The 18,710-nt window shown below is 35.9% G+C and overlaps 1 protein-coding gene across 1 annotated transcript; it reads left to right on the top strand.

Moving 5' to 3' along the window:
* The first annotated feature begins 1,270 nt into the window (after positions 1-1,270).
* Positions 1,271-18,382, top strand: LOC124099934 (sterile alpha motif domain-containing protein 9). The gene is made up of 3 exons (XM_046455201.2): positions 1,271-1,516; positions 4,912-4,982; positions 12,135-18,382. Exon 3 carries the CDS (start codon positions 12,143-12,145, stop codon positions 16,895-16,897), a length of 4,755 nt encoding a protein of 1,584 aa, XP_046311157.1. The 5' UTR covers positions 1,271-1,516; positions 4,912-4,982; positions 12,135-12,142; the 3' UTR covers positions 16,898-18,382.
* Positions 18,383-18,710: the final 328 nt, after the last annotated feature.

The raw sequence follows: 18,710 nt of genomic DNA, 5'->3' as shown, positions 1-18,710 counted from the left end.
ATGGTTTGTATTAGATGATTTGGGAAGAGGGGTCAAGGGTCAGAGCTTTGCTTTGAAATGGATGCAATAAGGAAATAGGGGCATTAACCCCCTTCTAGGAGAGTGAGACTTAGCTATGATTGGTGAAGGAAGCAAAAGTTACTCATATTAGCTAGGACTTGGAGATCTTTGGTCACATTTATAATTTGGTGATATTTATGTTTTTGTTTACATTAACATGTATTTACATATTGATCATGTGTTTGTCTTAATCATCAAAGTAATATGGTGGCCTTCTCTTGAAATTGTTAATGTTAAATAAAAAACATCACAGCCTAGCCATGAGGGCCAGGCCAGGTGCCTCTGACAGGGTCTACATTTTTGGTTTTTTTCCTCAGACTAAGCTTCTTCAATGAGAAGTCTCTTAAATTCTCCACATGATACTTTAAGGGAATTAATGATGTCACTTTACATTTTTCAAATATGCACATATTTTATAAACTCTTTTGTAGCAATGTTCTTTGGATGATTTATTTAGTATAAAGATTTCCAATATTAATTATAAAAGTGCCTTTTACTAACCAAAAAACATTTGCATACTATAAAAAAATGTAAGCTTCACTGAGATGTAACTGACATAGCCTGGGTGCTTGTACCCTCCAAACTTCAAGCTTGTTAACACATCTATCATCTCAAATATTTACCATTTTTTGTGGTGAGAACATTTGAAAATTGTTCCCCTCAGGGCCTCAAGTTAGTGGTATTTGGGTGTGGAGCCTTTGGGAGGTAATTAGAATTAGATAAGGTCTTGAGGGCAGGGGTCTCATGATTTCCTTAGTGGGTTAGTGTAAAAAGAAAGAGATATCCAAATAAGCAAAGCTTGCTCTATCTGGTCCTGTGGTCCCTGTGCCACTTTAGGACTCTGTAGAGAGTTACCACAAGCAAGAAGACTTACTAGAGGTAGTCTCTCAACTTTGGACTTCCCCACCTATAAACCTGTAAATTATTTCCATTGCAGTGTTTAGTCATTCAACAGAAAATAAATGAAGACAATAATTAAGTGTAATGAAAGAGAGAAAGAAAACTGGTATTCTCAAGTGATCAATTAGGACAATATCTGTCCATTTATGAGCAATGTAACAGGACTCTATGCAGCCTTCAAAACTCTTGAGAGCCTTCAAAATCCAAAGATGTTAAGTCTTTGGGTTTCAACCAAACATACCAGAGGGTGGTAAAGTCGTGAGTGGCAAGAAAAGCATGTCAGAGGGAAAAGTCTGCTCTCAGATCTGAGAAACGAAACTGAAATCAAGCCAAGTTTCTTCCTTCCCCAATCTCCGGAATCGCACACACCCTATTGTTTCTCAGTCAGTTGCTGCTAGCATTGAGACAGGAGGCTATATAAGCTTTCACAGAAACTGGAATGAAGAAAATACTCTCTTCTAACATCCGAGGAGGAAGAAAACTGGATATCAGATGGTTTCTGCACTAAAACAGATGATTTTCTGCTCCTTTGTACAGAAGAAATTTGACAATCAGGGTAAGTACAATATCTCTTATTAATATTACTGACATCTATGCAGCAATCTGTTGAATAGGGAGAATTTCACTTTGCATTTAGAAAAATGAAAAGCACCAAAACTAAATATGGTAATATTCTAAGCCTACAGCTTCCAGACCGCTTGTTCTTGACAGGAGTCTGCTTATATGAGTCATAACATTCCATAAACGATATAATTGAAAACTAGAGGGACTTTTTTGAATGAAATTCCCAATGCATAATAGCATTTTCAGAAAGAACAGAAAATGAAAATTTTAAAGTTTACATTACTTAAAGATACTTTCCACTGTCTTAAGGAATAGGCAGCTTAAAAAACAGAATTTCCTGGTAGTTTCTTAGAAATTAGTGTCAGACAAGGTCTATCAATGACAGACAGACTACTACAGGAAGTCCTTGCAATTTGGGCAGCTTTATGTTTCTGGTAGAATCATAGTTTATGTCTGATTTCCCCTGGAAGCAATGAATAAAGTATTGTGAGAGTATAAGAGGATTGCATTTTTAATAATTTTTAAGTAAAGCTAACAAATCTCACGGTTAACAGTTCATAACCTACATGGTGGGTTCAACCATCAAACAAATTGTGTTTCCTGTTTCTTACTGGTGGCTAGGATGCTCAAAAGCAGCTTTTCAGGTGACTTTTTAAAGTACATAGAATTTCCAGGCATGGTGGTGCATGCCTGTAATCTCAGCGAATTAGGAGCCTGAGGCAGGAAGATCCCAAGTTCAAGGCAAACCTCAGCAACTTATCGAAGTCCTAAGCAACTTGTTGAGACCCTGTCTCAAAATTAAAAAAAAAATCAAAAGGTCTGGGGATATGGCTCAGTGGTTAAGTACCTCTGGGTTTAATCCCCAGTATCAAAATAAAATAATAATTTAAAAGAAATTTTAATTTATGGTAAAAAAAAATCTGTGAACAGTGGCATACACGAGAACTCATTCCTCTCATGAATATGCTCCAAAAGTGTCATCTTCAATATTTTTAAGTGGTTTATTGAAAGGCACTGCACTTCAGAGCATTAATTACCAGAATACACAAAGTAAAAAACAAAACTTAATACCAAAACAACAAGACACTGACAGAGGCTTTAGGGGAAGCAGTATGAAAAGTTAACCTGTTCAGTTACAATAGAAACATCCACAATAGATAGAGAGTAGTGAAAAGTCACTCCTTTTTCTCAGCCAAATGTTCAGGTCCAGTTCTATGTTTCCCAACTCTTGTATGAGACCCTGACTTTATGTTTTTACACGTATATGGGATGCAGCTCAAGCATAAATCAAACCATCCATCTAATTCCCTTCTTAGTCTCAGTCTGGTTTATGCTGTATCAGCTAGTGGGGAAAGGCCGAGTGTGTTTTAAACATTGAGAGAGGAAGTCAGAAAGAGCCCAGGAAAAATGTCCAGGATGAAAGGGGCAAGGCATGGGGCATGAGAACCCTGGATATGAGGCTCAGAAATCCAAGAACACCCAGGAGCCAAACAATCAGGGTGCCGCTGCTATATGAGTCACAGTAGTGTTATTGCGACAGATATGAACCATACTTTCACAGGGTGGAGTAATAGGGCTCAGCAGAAGGACATATGAGCATATGAGGTTTTGCTTAGATATGAGGATTGCTAAAGGAAGGTGGGGCCACCTGTTAGACCACGACAAGTGACAAGTACTGTTCTTTCATTGTGTATATATACCTCATTTTCTTTATCCATTCATCTGTTGAAGGTCACCTAGGCTGGTTCCATAGCTTAGCTCTTGTGAATTCACCTGCTATAAACATTGATGTAGCCACATATGTATCACTATAGTGTGCTAACTTTAAATCCTTTGGATATATACCAAGCAGTGGTACAACTATGTCAAATGATGGTTCCATTCCTAGTTTTTTTTTTTTTTGAGGACTCTCCATCCTGCTCTCCGGAGTGGTTGCCCCAATTTGCAGTCCCACCAGCAATGTATGAGTATACCCTTCCCCACATCCTCAATAACATTTATTGTTAATTGTATTCTTGATAATTGCCATTCTGACTGGAGTGAGATGAAATCTCAGTGTAGTTTTAATTTGCATTTCTCTAATTGCTAGAGATGTTGAACAGTTTTTCATATATTTGCTGACTATTTGTATTTCTTCTTTGAAGTGTCTGTTCAGTTCCTTAGCCCATTTTATTGATGGGTTTTTTGTTTTTGTTTTTTGTCTTTGTTTTTGTTGGTGTTGTTGTTTTGGTATTAAGTTTTTTTACTTTGTATATTCTGGTAATTAATGCTCTGAAGTGCAGGTGGCAAAAAATTTTCTCCCAATCTGTAGGCGCTCTGTTCATATTCACCATTGTTTGCTTTACTCTGAAGAAGCTTTTTAGTTTAATTTCATCCCATTTGTTGATTCTTGATTTTACTACTTATGCTTTAGGAGGCTTATTAAGGAAGGCTATTCCTAAACAGACATGATGTAGATTTGGGCCTACTTTTTCCTCTATTAGGTGCAGAGTCTTAGGTCTAATGCCTAAGTCCTTGATCCACTTTGAGTTGAGTTTGGTGCAGGATGAGATATAGGGGTTTAATTTCATTTTGCTACATATGGATTTCCAGTTTTCCAAGCACCATTTGTTGAAGAAGGTATCTTTTCTCTAATGTGTGTTTTGGGCAGTTTGGCCTAGTATGAGATAATGTTATTTATGGGGATTTGTCTCTGTGTCTTCTGTTCTGTACCACTGTGTGTGACTATACACAGATCAAGATCCTTGTGCTTCTCAGAAAATAATCACCACACCAAGTCATTCTGATTTCTGCTGTAGATTAAATTTGCCTATTCTTGAACTTCATATAGATGGAATCCAACAATATATTTTATGTTGTACTGGATCTATTCGTTTAGGGTTACAGTTGTGAAATTCATCTCTGTTTTTGCTTGTATCAGTAATTTTTCATTAGGATTGCTGAGTCATAGACATAATTAACTTTACAAAAACTGTCGGTTTCTCCAATTTACGTTTCTACTGGCAATGTCTGAGAGCTCCATTGACCCCACCTCTTCACCAGCATGTCAGCCTTTCATTGTAGCCATTCTGGTGGGTGCGTAGGGTCATCTCCCTGAAGTTTGATTTTGCATGTTGGTGATGGTTAAACATTTTGGAGCACATCTAGGTTCCAATCCATCACATCCACATTGTGACTGTCAAAAGTCACACTGGTTTCCTTCCTCCTGGTGGCTCATGACTTCTCCTCAAGTCCAGCTCAGAATCAGAAAATGCCCCAAAGCTTACCTAGGCTTCTTTCCTTTCTGAATTTTAATCCATCCGGCCTTTGTCATCTAATATGTTATCTCCGTGATCATTTCAAAGGCAAGTCAAGTAGCTTTCCTCACCTCCTTTCTTTTTGTTGCAGTGAGAGCATCGGCAGCCTTGGTGATCTCACAGGAAAGTGGTCTCCTTCCATTCCTTCTCCAGTCAGTTTTGGTAAGTTACATTTTTGGATGAATTTGTCTGTTAACCTCAGTCTTCAATTTTACTCATGTACAGTTGGTTGCAATATTCCCTAACTGCTTTAATTTTTACAGCACCTCTTATTGCCTATTTGTGACATCTCTCTTTTATTTGTTGTTTAATCCTTCCACAGGTGTGTCAACTTTATTACTCTTTGTTGATGACTTTTGATCTTCTTTCCATCTCTCTGTTGGAACTATGGTTTCCATTTTTTAGATTTTTGCCCTTTGTTTTCTTCCTCCTTCTTCCTGCCTCATATTTGTTTTATTGTTCTTTGAGTTTACTAAATTGGCATTTAGTTCACTGTCAATCATTTTTCTATTTTTATAAAAGCACTTAAGGCTATAACTATTTGTATAAATATTGTTGACACTGCTTTTTATAAGTTTTGATGTGCAGCAGTTTCATTTCTGCTAGGTTCTATATATTTTTCCTCTCTAATGTATGACATTGCAAGTTTTTAATTTCTATTTTTTGATTCCTCATTTAATAAAGCTCTGAAGTTATATTTTAAAAAGAAAAAAGATTATGCAATTGGTAACACATAAATAAAGTATACCTTATTCATAGGGCTTTACAAATTAAGGCAAAAAAATTAGTTTACAACGTGGGAGACAAGAGGTCCTTAGACGTGCTAAGGAAAGATGTATATAATTAGGAGTAAATGGTAATATAAAGTGCATTCTATTTAAGAGGAGCTTTCATACTGCTGAGAAAAAGGTCTTAGTGAATAAGCAAAAAGTGGAGTGACTTAGCTTGCTAATATGCAAAAGTGGAAGACCTTATGAACCATTTGAGAGACAACATGACTCAGCCACTTCTCTGCCATTTTTAGGATGAAGGGCTGAATGTTTTCATGTTACTACCATAAAATTATCTACTAAGCTCTTCATTTGCGTAGAATGGGTTAAATCCATGCAGTCTTGATGTCCTGACATCTAGAGCCTCAGACAATTACTGGAGGAGTTTTTTTTTAATGATTTTTTTTTTTATTTTTAGAGAGAGAGAGAGAATTTTTTTTTAATATTTACTTTTTAGTTTTCGGCGGACACAACATCCTTGTTTGTATGTGGTGCCGAGGATCGAACCCAGGCCGCACGCATGCCAGGCGAGTGCGCTACAGCTTGAGCCACATCCCCAGCCCCTACTGGAGGAGTTTTTGCAACACAATTCCTATTATAGCCTTCATGAAATTATACTACAAACTGTTGAATAGTAAGGGCTTATTTAATTCCAAATTTACAGAATGATGCTGTTTGACAGTTTTGAATGATTCAGTAAATCTTTAATCAATAGATAAATATATAAATTTATGCACTTCGTGGGACAATTTTAAATTTATAAAAAATGTGAACTCATTGAAAAATGAAATCAGTGCTAATGACATTTCTGAAAAAATGGATTTTGATGTGCTGATATATGTTTTAGAGATAGTGAATTTCTTTCCTTTTTTTAGAGAGAGAGAGAGAGAACTTTTTAATATTTATTTTTCAGTTTTCAGTGGACACAACATCTTTATTTTATTTTTATGTGGTGCTGAGGATCGAACCCAGCGCCCCATGCATGCCAGGCGAGCGTGATACCGCTTAAGCCACATCCCCAGCCCCGAGATATTTCATTAAAATAGAAATCTTACTCAATTTTGAACATAATTTTTCCTAAATAAGTCTTTTTAATGTTTTTAAATTTATATATGATAGCGGAATGCATTACAATTCATATTACACATATAGAGCACAAATTTTTCAAATCTCTGGTTTTATACAAAGTATATCCACACCAATTCGTGTCTTCATACATGTACTTTGGATAACGATGTCTGTCACATTCCACCATCATTTCTAACCCATGCCCCTCCCTTCCCCTCCCACCCCTCTGCCCCATCTAGAGTTGTCTATTCCTCCCATGCCCCACCTCCCTACTCCACTATGAATCAGCCTCCTTATATCAGAGAAGACATTCAGCATTTGTTTTTTTGGAATTGGCTAACTTCACTTAGCATTATCTCCTCTAACTCTATCCATTTACCTGCAAACACCATGATTTTATTCTCTTTTTTTTTCTGAGTAATATTCCATTGTGTATATATGCCACATTTTTTTATCCATTCATCTACTGAAGGGCATCTAGGTTAGTTCCACAGCTTAGCTATTGTGAATTGTACTGCTATAAACATTGATGTGGCTGTGTCCCTGTAGTAAACTTTTCATTTGAGATCACTATCATTCACCTGGGGTACAACTTTTGCCTAGCCCTAGATCATGAAGATTTTCTCCTATGTATTTACTAAAAGTTTCTTAATTTTATATTTTACATGGAAGTCCATTCCAAGTCAATTTTGGCATAAGGTATGAGTTCAGGTTGGGATTATTTAATTTTTGCATATGTATGTCCAATTACTCCAGCATCATTTGTTGAAACAACCATCCAATCTTCATTGAATTATTTTTGCGTCTTTGTCAAATATCAATGGGGCATATTTGTGTGGGTTTACTTCTGGAATCCTATTCTATTCCAGTGGTATATCTATCTCTCTACCAATACCATGCAGCTTTGATTATTGTAGTTATAAAATGTCTTTAAAAAACAATTTCTCTCACTTTATTATTATTAAAATTTTTGAAACTAGTATTCTTCCTTTGCCTCTCCATACAAATTTTACAAGAATTTTATTTATCTATAAAGAATCATACTGGAATTTTGATACACATTATGTTAAACCTGTTTAATATCTGTAGAAAATTAACATACATACTATGTAAAATTCCCACGTGAACACAGTATGTGTCCCCATTTATTTAGATCCCTGATTTCTTTCAGTGTTTTGTACTTTTGAGCATAAAAGTCAACTATATGTTTTGCTAGACTTATACATATATGTTTATATATATATATATATATATATATATATGAAGTATATCAGGATTTTTTGTTTGTTTTGTTTTGGTTTTATTTTTATTGATTCCTAAAGGAATTGATTTTTAATATTTTTTCATATGTTCATTGCTCACTTATAGAAAGACATTTTTATTTTTATCTTGTGCTCTGAAATATTGAAGAACTCAATTGTATCCTATGAATTATTTGTCATTTTCCATGTAGCTAATCAAGTCATTTGAAAATAAGTACAGTTTTATTTCTTCCTTTGCATACTCTGTTTTTCCTCTTCTTTCTTGCTTTATTGCACTGGCCAGAACTTCCAGCAATCTGTCAAGGAAGTATGAGTAGAGTTAGGCATCTTTCCTTGCTCCCATTCTAATGGAAAAAGCATTGGGTTTCACCATTAGTTGTGTGAGCTGTAGATTTTTTTGTAGATACTCTTTATCAGACTCTACTCTGGTCCTGTTTTTCTAAGAGTTTTAACTATAATGCATGTTTTGAATTTTGTCAAAAAGTTCTTTTCACATCCTTTGATGTGATTATGTGATTTTTCTTTGATATCCTGTCATTATGGCAGATTTCACTTACTGACTTCTGAATAGTCAACCATCTTGCATCCCTGGAATAAACCCTATCTCATAAGATAATTAGGTTATGATTCTCTTATATTGCTAAGTTCTACTTGCTATTATTATGTTAATAGTTCTTTTGTATATTCATGGAGGATATGGATTTGTGGTTGTATGTTTTATGCTGTCTTTGTTGTTCTTTCTAATAGCATAATACTAGTTTCATAAATAAATTGGTAGATATTCCTCTTTTTTAGTTTTCTGAAGGAGATTGTGTAGAATCAGTGTTAAATCTTTAAATGCTTGGAATTTAAAATGAAGTGTTATACTTTCATTTTTACGCATTGCAATATATTTCTTTATTTTACTTGAGACTTCCTCTTTGGCCCATGAATGATTTAGAAGAGCATGTTTTGTGAGATTCCTCTTTTCTGTTATCAATTTCTATTACAATTTCTTGTGGTTAACAAACATTCTGTGTGGTTTCAATTTTTTTTCATTTTTTTTAGTTATATCTGATAGTATCTTGTATTTTGACATATTTATACAACCATGTGGTATATCTTATTCTATTTAGAATTCCAGTCTCATGGATTTATGTGATGTGGAATTTCACTGTGACATATTCCTCTGTATACATAGGAGAGTTATGTCAGATTCATTCAATTGTCTTTCATATTTCTGTCCCCCACTCCCCTCCCTTCATTCCCCTTTGTCTAATCCAATGAACTTCTATTCTTCCCTTCCCCCCTTGTTGTGTGTTAGCATCCATATATTAGAGAGAACATTCAACATTTGGTTTATTGGGATTGGCTTATTTCACTTAACATTGTTGATAGTCTACAGTTCCATCCATTTATTGATAAATGCCATAATTTCATTCTTCTTTATGGGGGAGTAATATTTCACTGTGTATATATACCACATTTTCTTTATCCACTCATCTGTTGAAGGCACCTAGGCTGGTTCCATAGTTTAGTTTTTGTGAATTGACCTGCTATAAACATTGATATGGCTGCATCACTATAGTATGCTGATTTTAAGTCCTTTGGATATATACTAAGCAGTGGTATAACTATATCAAATGGTGGTTCCATTCCTAGTTTTTTTAAGGAATCTTCATCCTGCTCTCCAGAGTGGTTGCACCAATTTACACTCCCACTGGCAATGTAGGAGTGTAAACTTTTCCCCACATCCTCAACGACATTTATTGTTAATTGTATTCTTGATAATTGCCATTCTGACTAGAGTGAGATGAAATCTCAGTGTAGTTTTAATTTGCATCTCTCTAATTGCTAGATATATTGAACATTTTTTCATATATTTGCTAACTATTAGTATTTCTTCTTTGAATGTCTGTTCGGTTCCATTGCCAATTTATCAATTGAGTTTTTTGGTGTTAGGTTTTATTTTTAGTTCTTTGTATATTCTGGAGATAAATGCTCTGAGTTAAAGGTGGTAATGATTCTCCCATTCTACAGGCTTTCTGTTCACATTCTTGATTGTTTTTTTTTTCCTCTGAAGACGCTTTTTAGCTTGACACCATCCCATTTGTTAATTCTTTTTTTAAGAGAGAGAGAGAGAGAGAGACAGAGAGAGAGAATTGTTTTAATATTTATTTTTTAGTTTTCGGCGGACACAACATCTTTGTTTGTATGTGGTGCTAAGGATCGAACCAGGCAAGCACGCTACCGCTTGAGCCACATCCCCAGCCCCCATTTGTTAATTCTTGATTTTACTTCTTGTTCTTTAGGAGTCTTGTTGAGGAAGGCAGTTCCTGAGCTGACATGATGGAAAGTTGGGCCTACATTTTCATCTAGTTGGCACAGGGTCTCTGGTCTAATGCCTAAGTCCTTGATCTAGTTTGAGTTGAATTTTGTGCATGAAGAGAGATAAGGGTTAAATTTTGGCTTCAATTTTTTAATAATTTATTGAAGTTTGTTTCATCATTTAGGATATGGTCTATCTTGGCACTTGAAAAGAATGGAATATTATTGTTCTTGTTGCAGTATGCTACAAGTATGATATAGAACCTGTTAATTAATGATATTGTTGAGTTTGTCTATATCATCACTATTCTGTTTAACTGTTGTATCAGTGGTTAAGACAAAGGTATTGAAATATTTGACTGTAATTGTGGATTGGTTGAAAACTGAAAATTTTGATCGGTACTTGACTCACACATTTGCAACTTTTTTATCTGATGCTTATACTTTAAGACTGCTATGAAATCTAGTTAGACTGACTCTTTTATCAGTATATAATATTCCTGTCTCTAGCAAATTTCTATACTTGGAAGACTATTTTATCCAACATTCATGTAGCTACTTCTGTGTTTATTAATATTTGTATGAGCTTGATATGGTGGTGTACACTTGTAGTTCCAACAACTCAGGAAGCTGAGGCTCAGCAATTTAAAGAGAACTTGTCTCAAAATAAAAATGTTTTATAAGGGCTAGGGATGAAGCTCAGTGGTAAATTGTCCATGGATTCAATCCCCCATGCTCCCACCCCCAAATTTTTGACTGACATACTTTTTCTATTTTTTTACCTTCACCCCACCTATATCATTATATTTCCACTGAAAGTCACATAGGCAGGATACACTTGGGTATATTTTGAATTCAGGTTACAAAATTGTCTTTTAATTTCCATAATTAAGTCATTTTTATTTAATGTAAATATTGATACATTAGAAATTGAGTTTGTTTATTTGTTTATTTATATTTGTTCTTCTCTGTTCTATTTTTCCTTTGTCTTATTTTCCTGCCTTCTTCTGGGTTACTTGAAAATTAAGTACAATTACATTTCCATTTACAACGTCTTTGAGTACATCATTTTGTATACATTTTCACTGGTTACTGTAGATGTTATACTATATATACTTAACTTATGACAGTCTGACAGTATTATTGTACCAATCTCAAGGGTAGAAACCTTAGCTTCCTCCATATGTTCAGAGTTAAGATCTGTCCTAAGGGGTTCAGTGGATAGAAAAGGCCCTGGATCAATGTCATACAGTGGCTTTCCTCAGGAAGATTCAGAGTAAGTATGCCTGACCAGCTATAGGTCATGAATAGCCCAATATGCTACTGTGGATTTTACTTATATTCCCTGAATAGAGAACACAAAAGGTCACAATGATGTTGCAACAAGTAACCTAATTATACCTCAAAAATGTTCATATGTATCTCATGAATATTTTATGACTATTTGGTCTTTCTCTTCTTTCGTAGCTATGACCGACTCTTAGCTGTGACAACTCGATTTAGTTCATCTATCATCACCTTTCACAAACAACTTGTATCTACATTTATTGTCATATATCCTCTTTTTATTTTCTATAGTAGAATTGAATATTCTTAAATTACACAGCAAATGCCCATTACAGCAAATAACCATGAATAAGAATGAAACATCTCTACATATACTACTTGGCAGCATCTCTCATATACTTAGTGCAAAAAGCAAGGTAAAGTAAATTTTGGATAGCCTGATGCCCTTCATAGGAGACAAGTGCTCATACATACATATTTGGTAGCATTCCTGGGAGAACATGGAATAAATTGGTGATAAGACCTTTTAAAATTCTGTAACACATGTATATGACCCATAATAACTTCTTTCAAAGTTTTACTGGTAAAACAATAAATGATTATTCTTTCTCTAACTATAGGTATCACAATGGCAGAGCAACTAAACCTTCCAGAAAATACAGATGACTGGACAAAAGAAGATGTAAACCTATGGTTAGAAAGCCATAAGGTTGACCAAAAGCACAGGGACACCTTGGTGGCCCAGGATGTGAACGGTGCCATCCTGAAGTGGTTAAACAAAACGAATCTTGTGGATATGGGCATAACCCATGGACCAGCTATCCAAATAGAAGAGCTCTTCAAGGAATTACTGAAAACATCCTCTCGAGATCCTACTCAGACATCCAAGGGGAAAAAAGGCAGTAAAAATATTCCCCCAAAACAAACTGTGAAGCAAAAGGAAAGTAAAGAGACTTTGGAACAAAAACAAAAGAATAACAACGATTCAGATGTGTCCAATGCCACTACGAGTCCAGTGGCTACAGGCTCCAAGTCACTGAAAGATGAGCTCATGGAAGATGAAACAGATGACTTAAAGGAGAAGCAGCCATGCCTAGAACCAACATGTATCCCATATCCTTTCGATGAATCCAGTGATCCATATCGTTATAAATTACATTTCATTCTACAGCCTGAAACTGGATCACGCAATCTCATCGATCCAGCACGTGAGTTCAAGGCCTTCACAAATACAAAAACAGCCACAGAAGAGGATATTAAGATGAAATTTAGCAACGAGGTTTTCCGATTTGCCTCAGCTTGTATGAATTCACGTACCAATGGCACCATTCATTTGGGAGTCGAAGACAAACCCCATGGAAAAATTGTTGGTGTGCAAATCACCAAAGTCACTAAAGAAGCCCTAATTGAACACTTCCATAAGATGATACATCAGTATTTTGAAGCACATCAGGTCCAACAAGCAGAGAAGTGCATTCGAGAGCCCAGATTTGTGGAAGTTTTACTGCCAAACAGTACTGTATCTGACAGATTTGTTATAGAAGTGGATGTCATTCCACAATATGCAGAATGTGGAGAGGACTATTTCCAGATCAAAATGCAAAACTGTAACAACAAAGCATGGGAACAAAGTTCAAAATACTCTGTCTTTGTGAGAGATGGGCCCAAATCTAAGGACATCACAAAAAGTAAGTCGGACTTCAAAGCTTTTAAACTAGACTTAAAAAAAGTGGCAGAGTCTAGGAAAGAAGCAGAAGAAAAATGCAAAGAAAAGCCAAATAAAAACAAAAGTGAGGGGTCCAAGCTAGTTAAACTGTTGACAGGAAATCAAGATTTGCTGGACAATTCATTCTATGACTGGTACATTCTTGTAACAAATAAATGTAACCCAGAGCAAACAAAACACTTGGATTTCCTCAAGGAAATCAAGTGGTTTGCTGTGTTAGAGTTTGATCCCGAATCAGCAAGGAATGGAGTCGTCAAAGCTTTCAAAGAAAGCCGAGTAGCAAACCTTCACACTCCAAGTCTGTTTGCAGAAGGGACCACGTGGAGTGACAAGATTTCTAGTCTGAATCTTTACCAGCAACCCAGCTGGATTTTCTGCAATGGGAGGTCAGACCTTGACAGTGAAAAATACAAACCCTTAGATCCAATTTCCTGGCAAAGGGAAAGAGCTTCTGAAGTCAGGAAACTGATTTCATTCCTCACACGTGAAGACATAATGCCAAGAGGGAAGTTTTTGGTGGTGTTTCTATTACTCTCCTCTGTGGATGACCCCAGAGACCCCCTCATCGAGACTTTCTGTGCTTTCTACCAAGATCTCAAAGGAATGGAAAGTATACTGTGTATTTGTGTACATTCACACATATGCCAGGGATGGAAAGACCTGCTTGAAGCAAGATTAACGAAACACCAAGATGAATTATCAAACCAATGTATTTCTGCCTTAAATCTTGAAGAAATAAATGGCACTGTTCTGAAACTAAAATCTGTAACTCGATCCTCAAAGAGATTATTGCCCTCAGTTGGTTCATCTACTGTCCTTCTGAAGAAAGAAGAAGAAATCATGACTGCCCTGGAAATTCTCTGTGAAAATGAATGTGAAGACACACTCTTGGAGAAAGACCAGAAAAAATTACTAGAATTCAAGGCATCCAAAGAGGAAGACTTCTACCGAGGTGGCAAAGTATCATGGTGGAACTTCTACTTTTCTTCTGAAAGCTATTTTTCATCTTTTGTTAAAAGAGATAAGTATGAAAGACTGGAAGAAATGATTCAAAACTGGGCAGATTCTTCTAAACAAACATGTGCCAAAATCCTTCATTTGTATCATCATCCAGGCTGTGGAGGGACTACCTTGGCTATGCATCTTCTGTGGGATCTAAGGAAGAAATTCAGATGTGCTGTGCTGAAAAATAAGACAGTGGATTTTTCTGAAATTGGAGAACAGGTGACAAATTTAATTACCTATGGGGCATCAGGCCATCAGGAATACTTACCAGTATTGCTCCTTGTTGATGATTTTGAAGAACAAGATAATGTCTACCTTCTGCAAGCTTCCATTCACACAGCTGTAGCTAATAAGCACATTCGATATGAGAGACCTCTAGTGATCATCCTAAATTGCATGAGATCACAAAATCCTGAAAAAAGTGCAAGGAACTCAGACAGTATTGCCCTAATACAACAACTGTCTCCCAAAGAACAGAGAGCTTTTGAGCTTAAATTGAAAGAAATCAAAGAGCAGCATAAAAACTTTGAAGATTTTTATTCCTTCATGATCATGAAAAACAATTTTAATAAAGAGTACATAGAAAATGTGGTGAGGAATATTCTGAAAGGGCAGAATATTTGTACCAAGGAAGCAAAACTCTTTTCTTTTCTGGCTCTTCTGAATTCATATGTGCCTGATACCACCATTTCACTCTCACAATGTGAGAAGTTCTTAGGAATCTCAAACAAGAAGGCTTACTGGGGAACAGAAAAACTTGAAGACAAAATGGGCACCTTCTCTACAATTCTGATAAGAACAGAGGTGGAAGAATGTGGGAAATACTGTGGAGTGCGCATCATTCACCCTTTGATTGCAATTCTCTCACTGGAAGAATTGAAGAAAAGCTATAACTTGGATAAAAGTCAAATTATGCTGGATTTGCTCACAGAAAATATGTTCTATGATGCTGCCATAGGAAAAAGCAAATTTCTCCAAGATATGCAAACCCTGCTGCTCACACGACAGCGAAACGAACCTGAAGGTACAGGAAACTGGTTTTCCCCATTCATTGAAGCATTACATAAAGATGAAGGCAATGAGGCAGTTAAAGCTGTATTGCTTGAAGGTATCAGTCGATTCAACCCAAATGCATTCATGTGCCAAGCCTTGTCAAGACATTTCTACCTTAAAGAGAAGGATTTCAGCAATGCTCTGAAGTGGGCAAAACAAGCCAAAAAGATAGAACCTGACAATTCCTATATCTCAGACACACTGGGTCAAGTCTACAAAAGTAAAATAAGATGGTGGATAGAAGATAATGGAAGAAATAGGAACATTTCAGTTGATGACCTAACTAATCTTCTGGAATTAGCTGTACATGCCTCCAGTGCATTCAGAGAATCTCAACAGCAAAGTGAAGATCGAGAATATGAAGTGAAGGAAAGACTGTATCAGAAGTCAAAAAGGAGGTATGACACTTACAACATCGCTGGCTATCAAGGAGAGATAGAAGTTGGACTTTACACAATCCAGATTCTCCAGCTCATTCCATTTTTTGACAATAAAAATGAACTGTCTAAAAGATATATGGTCAATTTTATATCAGGAAATAGTGATATTCCAGGTGATACAAATGAATTTAAAATGGTCCTCAAGAACTTTATTCCTTATCTAACTACATTGCAATCTTCTTTGAAGAAGTCCTTTGATTTTTTTGATGATTACTTTGTCCTTCTAAAACCCAGGAACAACATTAAGCAAAATGAAGAGGCCAAAACTCGGAGGAAAGTAGCTGTATCTTTCAAGAAGTATGTAGATATATTTGGTCCCTTAGCAGAATCACATAGCAGAGATGTTGGATCAAAACTCCATTTGCCACTTCAAGTAGAGAGAAATCGAAGAACCCTAGAAGCTTTAAAAGCAGACAAGTTTTCTGGGCTCCTAGAATATCTTATCAAAAGTCAAGAAGATGCTATAAGCACCATGGAAGATATAGTGAACAAATATACTTTTCTCTCTGAACAATGTATTGTCAAAATGCACCTAAAGGAAAAGCAAAACTTCATCTTGGCCAACATCATTCTCTTTTGTATTAAACCTGCCTCCAAACTAGTGAAGTCAATTAAAAAACTGAAAGAACAGCTTCGAGATGTCTTGCAACAAGTAGGACCAACTTACCAATATTCAGAACCTTATTTCCTAGCTTCACTCTTATTCTGGCCAGAAAACCAACAACTGGATCAGGATTCTAAACAAATGGAAAAGTATGCTCAATCATTGCAAAATTCTTTCAGGGGGCAATATAAGCACATGTATCGTACAAAGCAACCTATCGCATATTTCTTTCTTGGAAAAGGAAACAATATGAACAGACTTGTCCACAAAGGAAAAATCGATCAATGCTTTGGAAAGACACCTGATATTAATTTTGTGTGGCAAAGTGGAGATGTATGGAAGGAGAGAAAAGTCCAAGACCTTTTGCTTCGTTTGCAAGGACGAGCTGAAAATAATTGTTTATACATAGAGTATGGGATCAATGAAAAAATCACAATACCCATCACACCCGCTTTCTTGGGTCAACTTAGAAGTGGTAGGAGCATAGAAAAAGTGTCTTTTTATCTGGGATTTTCCATTGGAGGCCCACTTGCCTATGACATTGAAATTGTTTAAGAGCCTAATCTTCCTCCAGGAAGGTGGTCTCATTCTCAAACCACCTAATTTGATTTAGATCCAAGAACCATACTTTAAATTGGCAAATTTTTAGACATAGCCCCTGACGTTTTCAGACCTACACAAACAATATTTAATTTGCTATCACATTAAACATTTGGTGATTCCTATAAAGATTATGGTGAAGAAGGAACGAGGGAGAGATGTGGGAAGCAGCAAATCCCTCCCTGGGTTTGGATAACACCACGAAGGACAAAATAATAAGGAGCTGTGGAGGCAATTAAGAGAGACAGACTTAGAAAGTCAGCCATATGGAACCCCACTGCTTCCCCCAGTAACTCCACCAAGGCATGGATTGAGTACAAGGATCTACTTTCTTCTCAAATGTGACATTTTTTCAAAATAAGAAAAAAAATTGTTTTGCTTCCAAGACATTGGACTATCTGGAAAACATTTCTCCAAAATATCAAAAACCTCTCAAGATGAGAAGCAACATTTATTCTGACCAAGTAGATCTTAAATGTATCCTGTGTTTGTCATTTATAGGTCTTCCAAGGAGAAGGGTCACCCGTTTCTCTAAAGGTCATCCCCACAGAGGTCAGCAGATCTTACCAAAGCAGACTGGGGAACTAGCTACTGAGTTTATAAAACTCCCTCCAAATAAACAAATGGAGAAATGCACCCAAACTCCAAAGACTGTGAACAAAAAGAACTCCTGAAAAGATTACTGAGTTCCCCACCCAGGGGATCCCAATGCACTGGCAAGATATATGTATAACCCATATGTTGAACAAATGTAACCTGCAAGATAGAATCAGCGTATAGTTTTCTTCTAATAAAATTATGGATATCATCAATGGCTGCCAAAACCATTAGATGGAATACTGATTTTAAAGAAAAAACTTTATAACCAATTAATCAGATGGTCCTAATCCTGATTGATATGAACATCACAGAGAAAATCTGACTTTTCCGAGCTGGAAGAACCATAGCAGTGTATCACCCATGAGATGTTCTTGCCAAACGATTAAAACTGAATTTGATCAACCATCTAGATCTTACTTCTCTTTTAAAACAAACACAAAAAAGAAAGCATATTGTTAAATACAAGCACAGATATGCAATCAACATATCCAGAAAGCAGAAACTCACAGTTCAAAAAAATTTGATTTCTTCAACAAAAAGAAAACAAAATCAATTCAAAACCAAAACAAACAAAAACAAAAAAGAGGGAGACTAAAGATTATAGGAAACTTACCAACTAAATGCAACACTTAAATTTTGGATCCTGAACTGCACAAACCAATACTAAAAGAAATTATTAAGCGATCAGAAATTTGAACACTGACTCGATATTTGAGAATGTAAGGTTATTGTTGATTTGTTAGGTGAGATGATGATAACATGCTTACATTTTTTACAAGTCTTTTTTTTCTTTTAGAGATATACACTCCAGTATTTTTGAATAAATGATGTGATTTATGATTTGCTTCAAAGTAATTCTGTATGGGGTGGTGGGGGTGGTGAAAGGTGACGGGGAGTGTGACTGCCAGAGGGAACTGAGCTACCAGTTACTGCATGATGGGAACACGGGAGTTCTTTTTATGTCTCTCTGTCCTGTTGACTGTACCTTTGAAATTTTGTTATAAAAAGGTTTGTGAAAATAAGCACCAAATAATGCAACAGGTTTTTGTCTTCAGAATCTCATTAGAATTTTTTTTTAACTGAAGGAAGGTTTTCCCTTGTTCCCCATGAAATTTCACCTCCATGATTTATTATCTCTATCTTCATTATTACTTTTAATCTTACAAAC

The sequence above is a fragment of the Marmota monax genome, unplaced genomic scaffold (genome assembly GCF_021218885.2).
Source record: "Marmota monax isolate L192 unplaced genomic scaffold, Marmota_monax_Labrador192_F-V1.1 WCK01_AAM20220418_F8-fsc00264, whole genome shotgun sequence".
NCBI lineage: Eukaryota > Metazoa > Chordata > Mammalia > Rodentia > Sciuridae > Marmota > Marmota monax.
The sequence above is the reverse complement of the archived record's forward strand: the minus strand, read 5'-3'. Positions and strand labels throughout refer to the sequence as shown.

What these genes read in the sequence shown, in the direction of transcription:
- LOC124099934 (XM_046455201.2), top strand. Translation starts at nt 12,143, where the DNA reads ATGGCAGAGCAACTAAACCTTCCAGAAAATACAGATGACTGGACAAAA.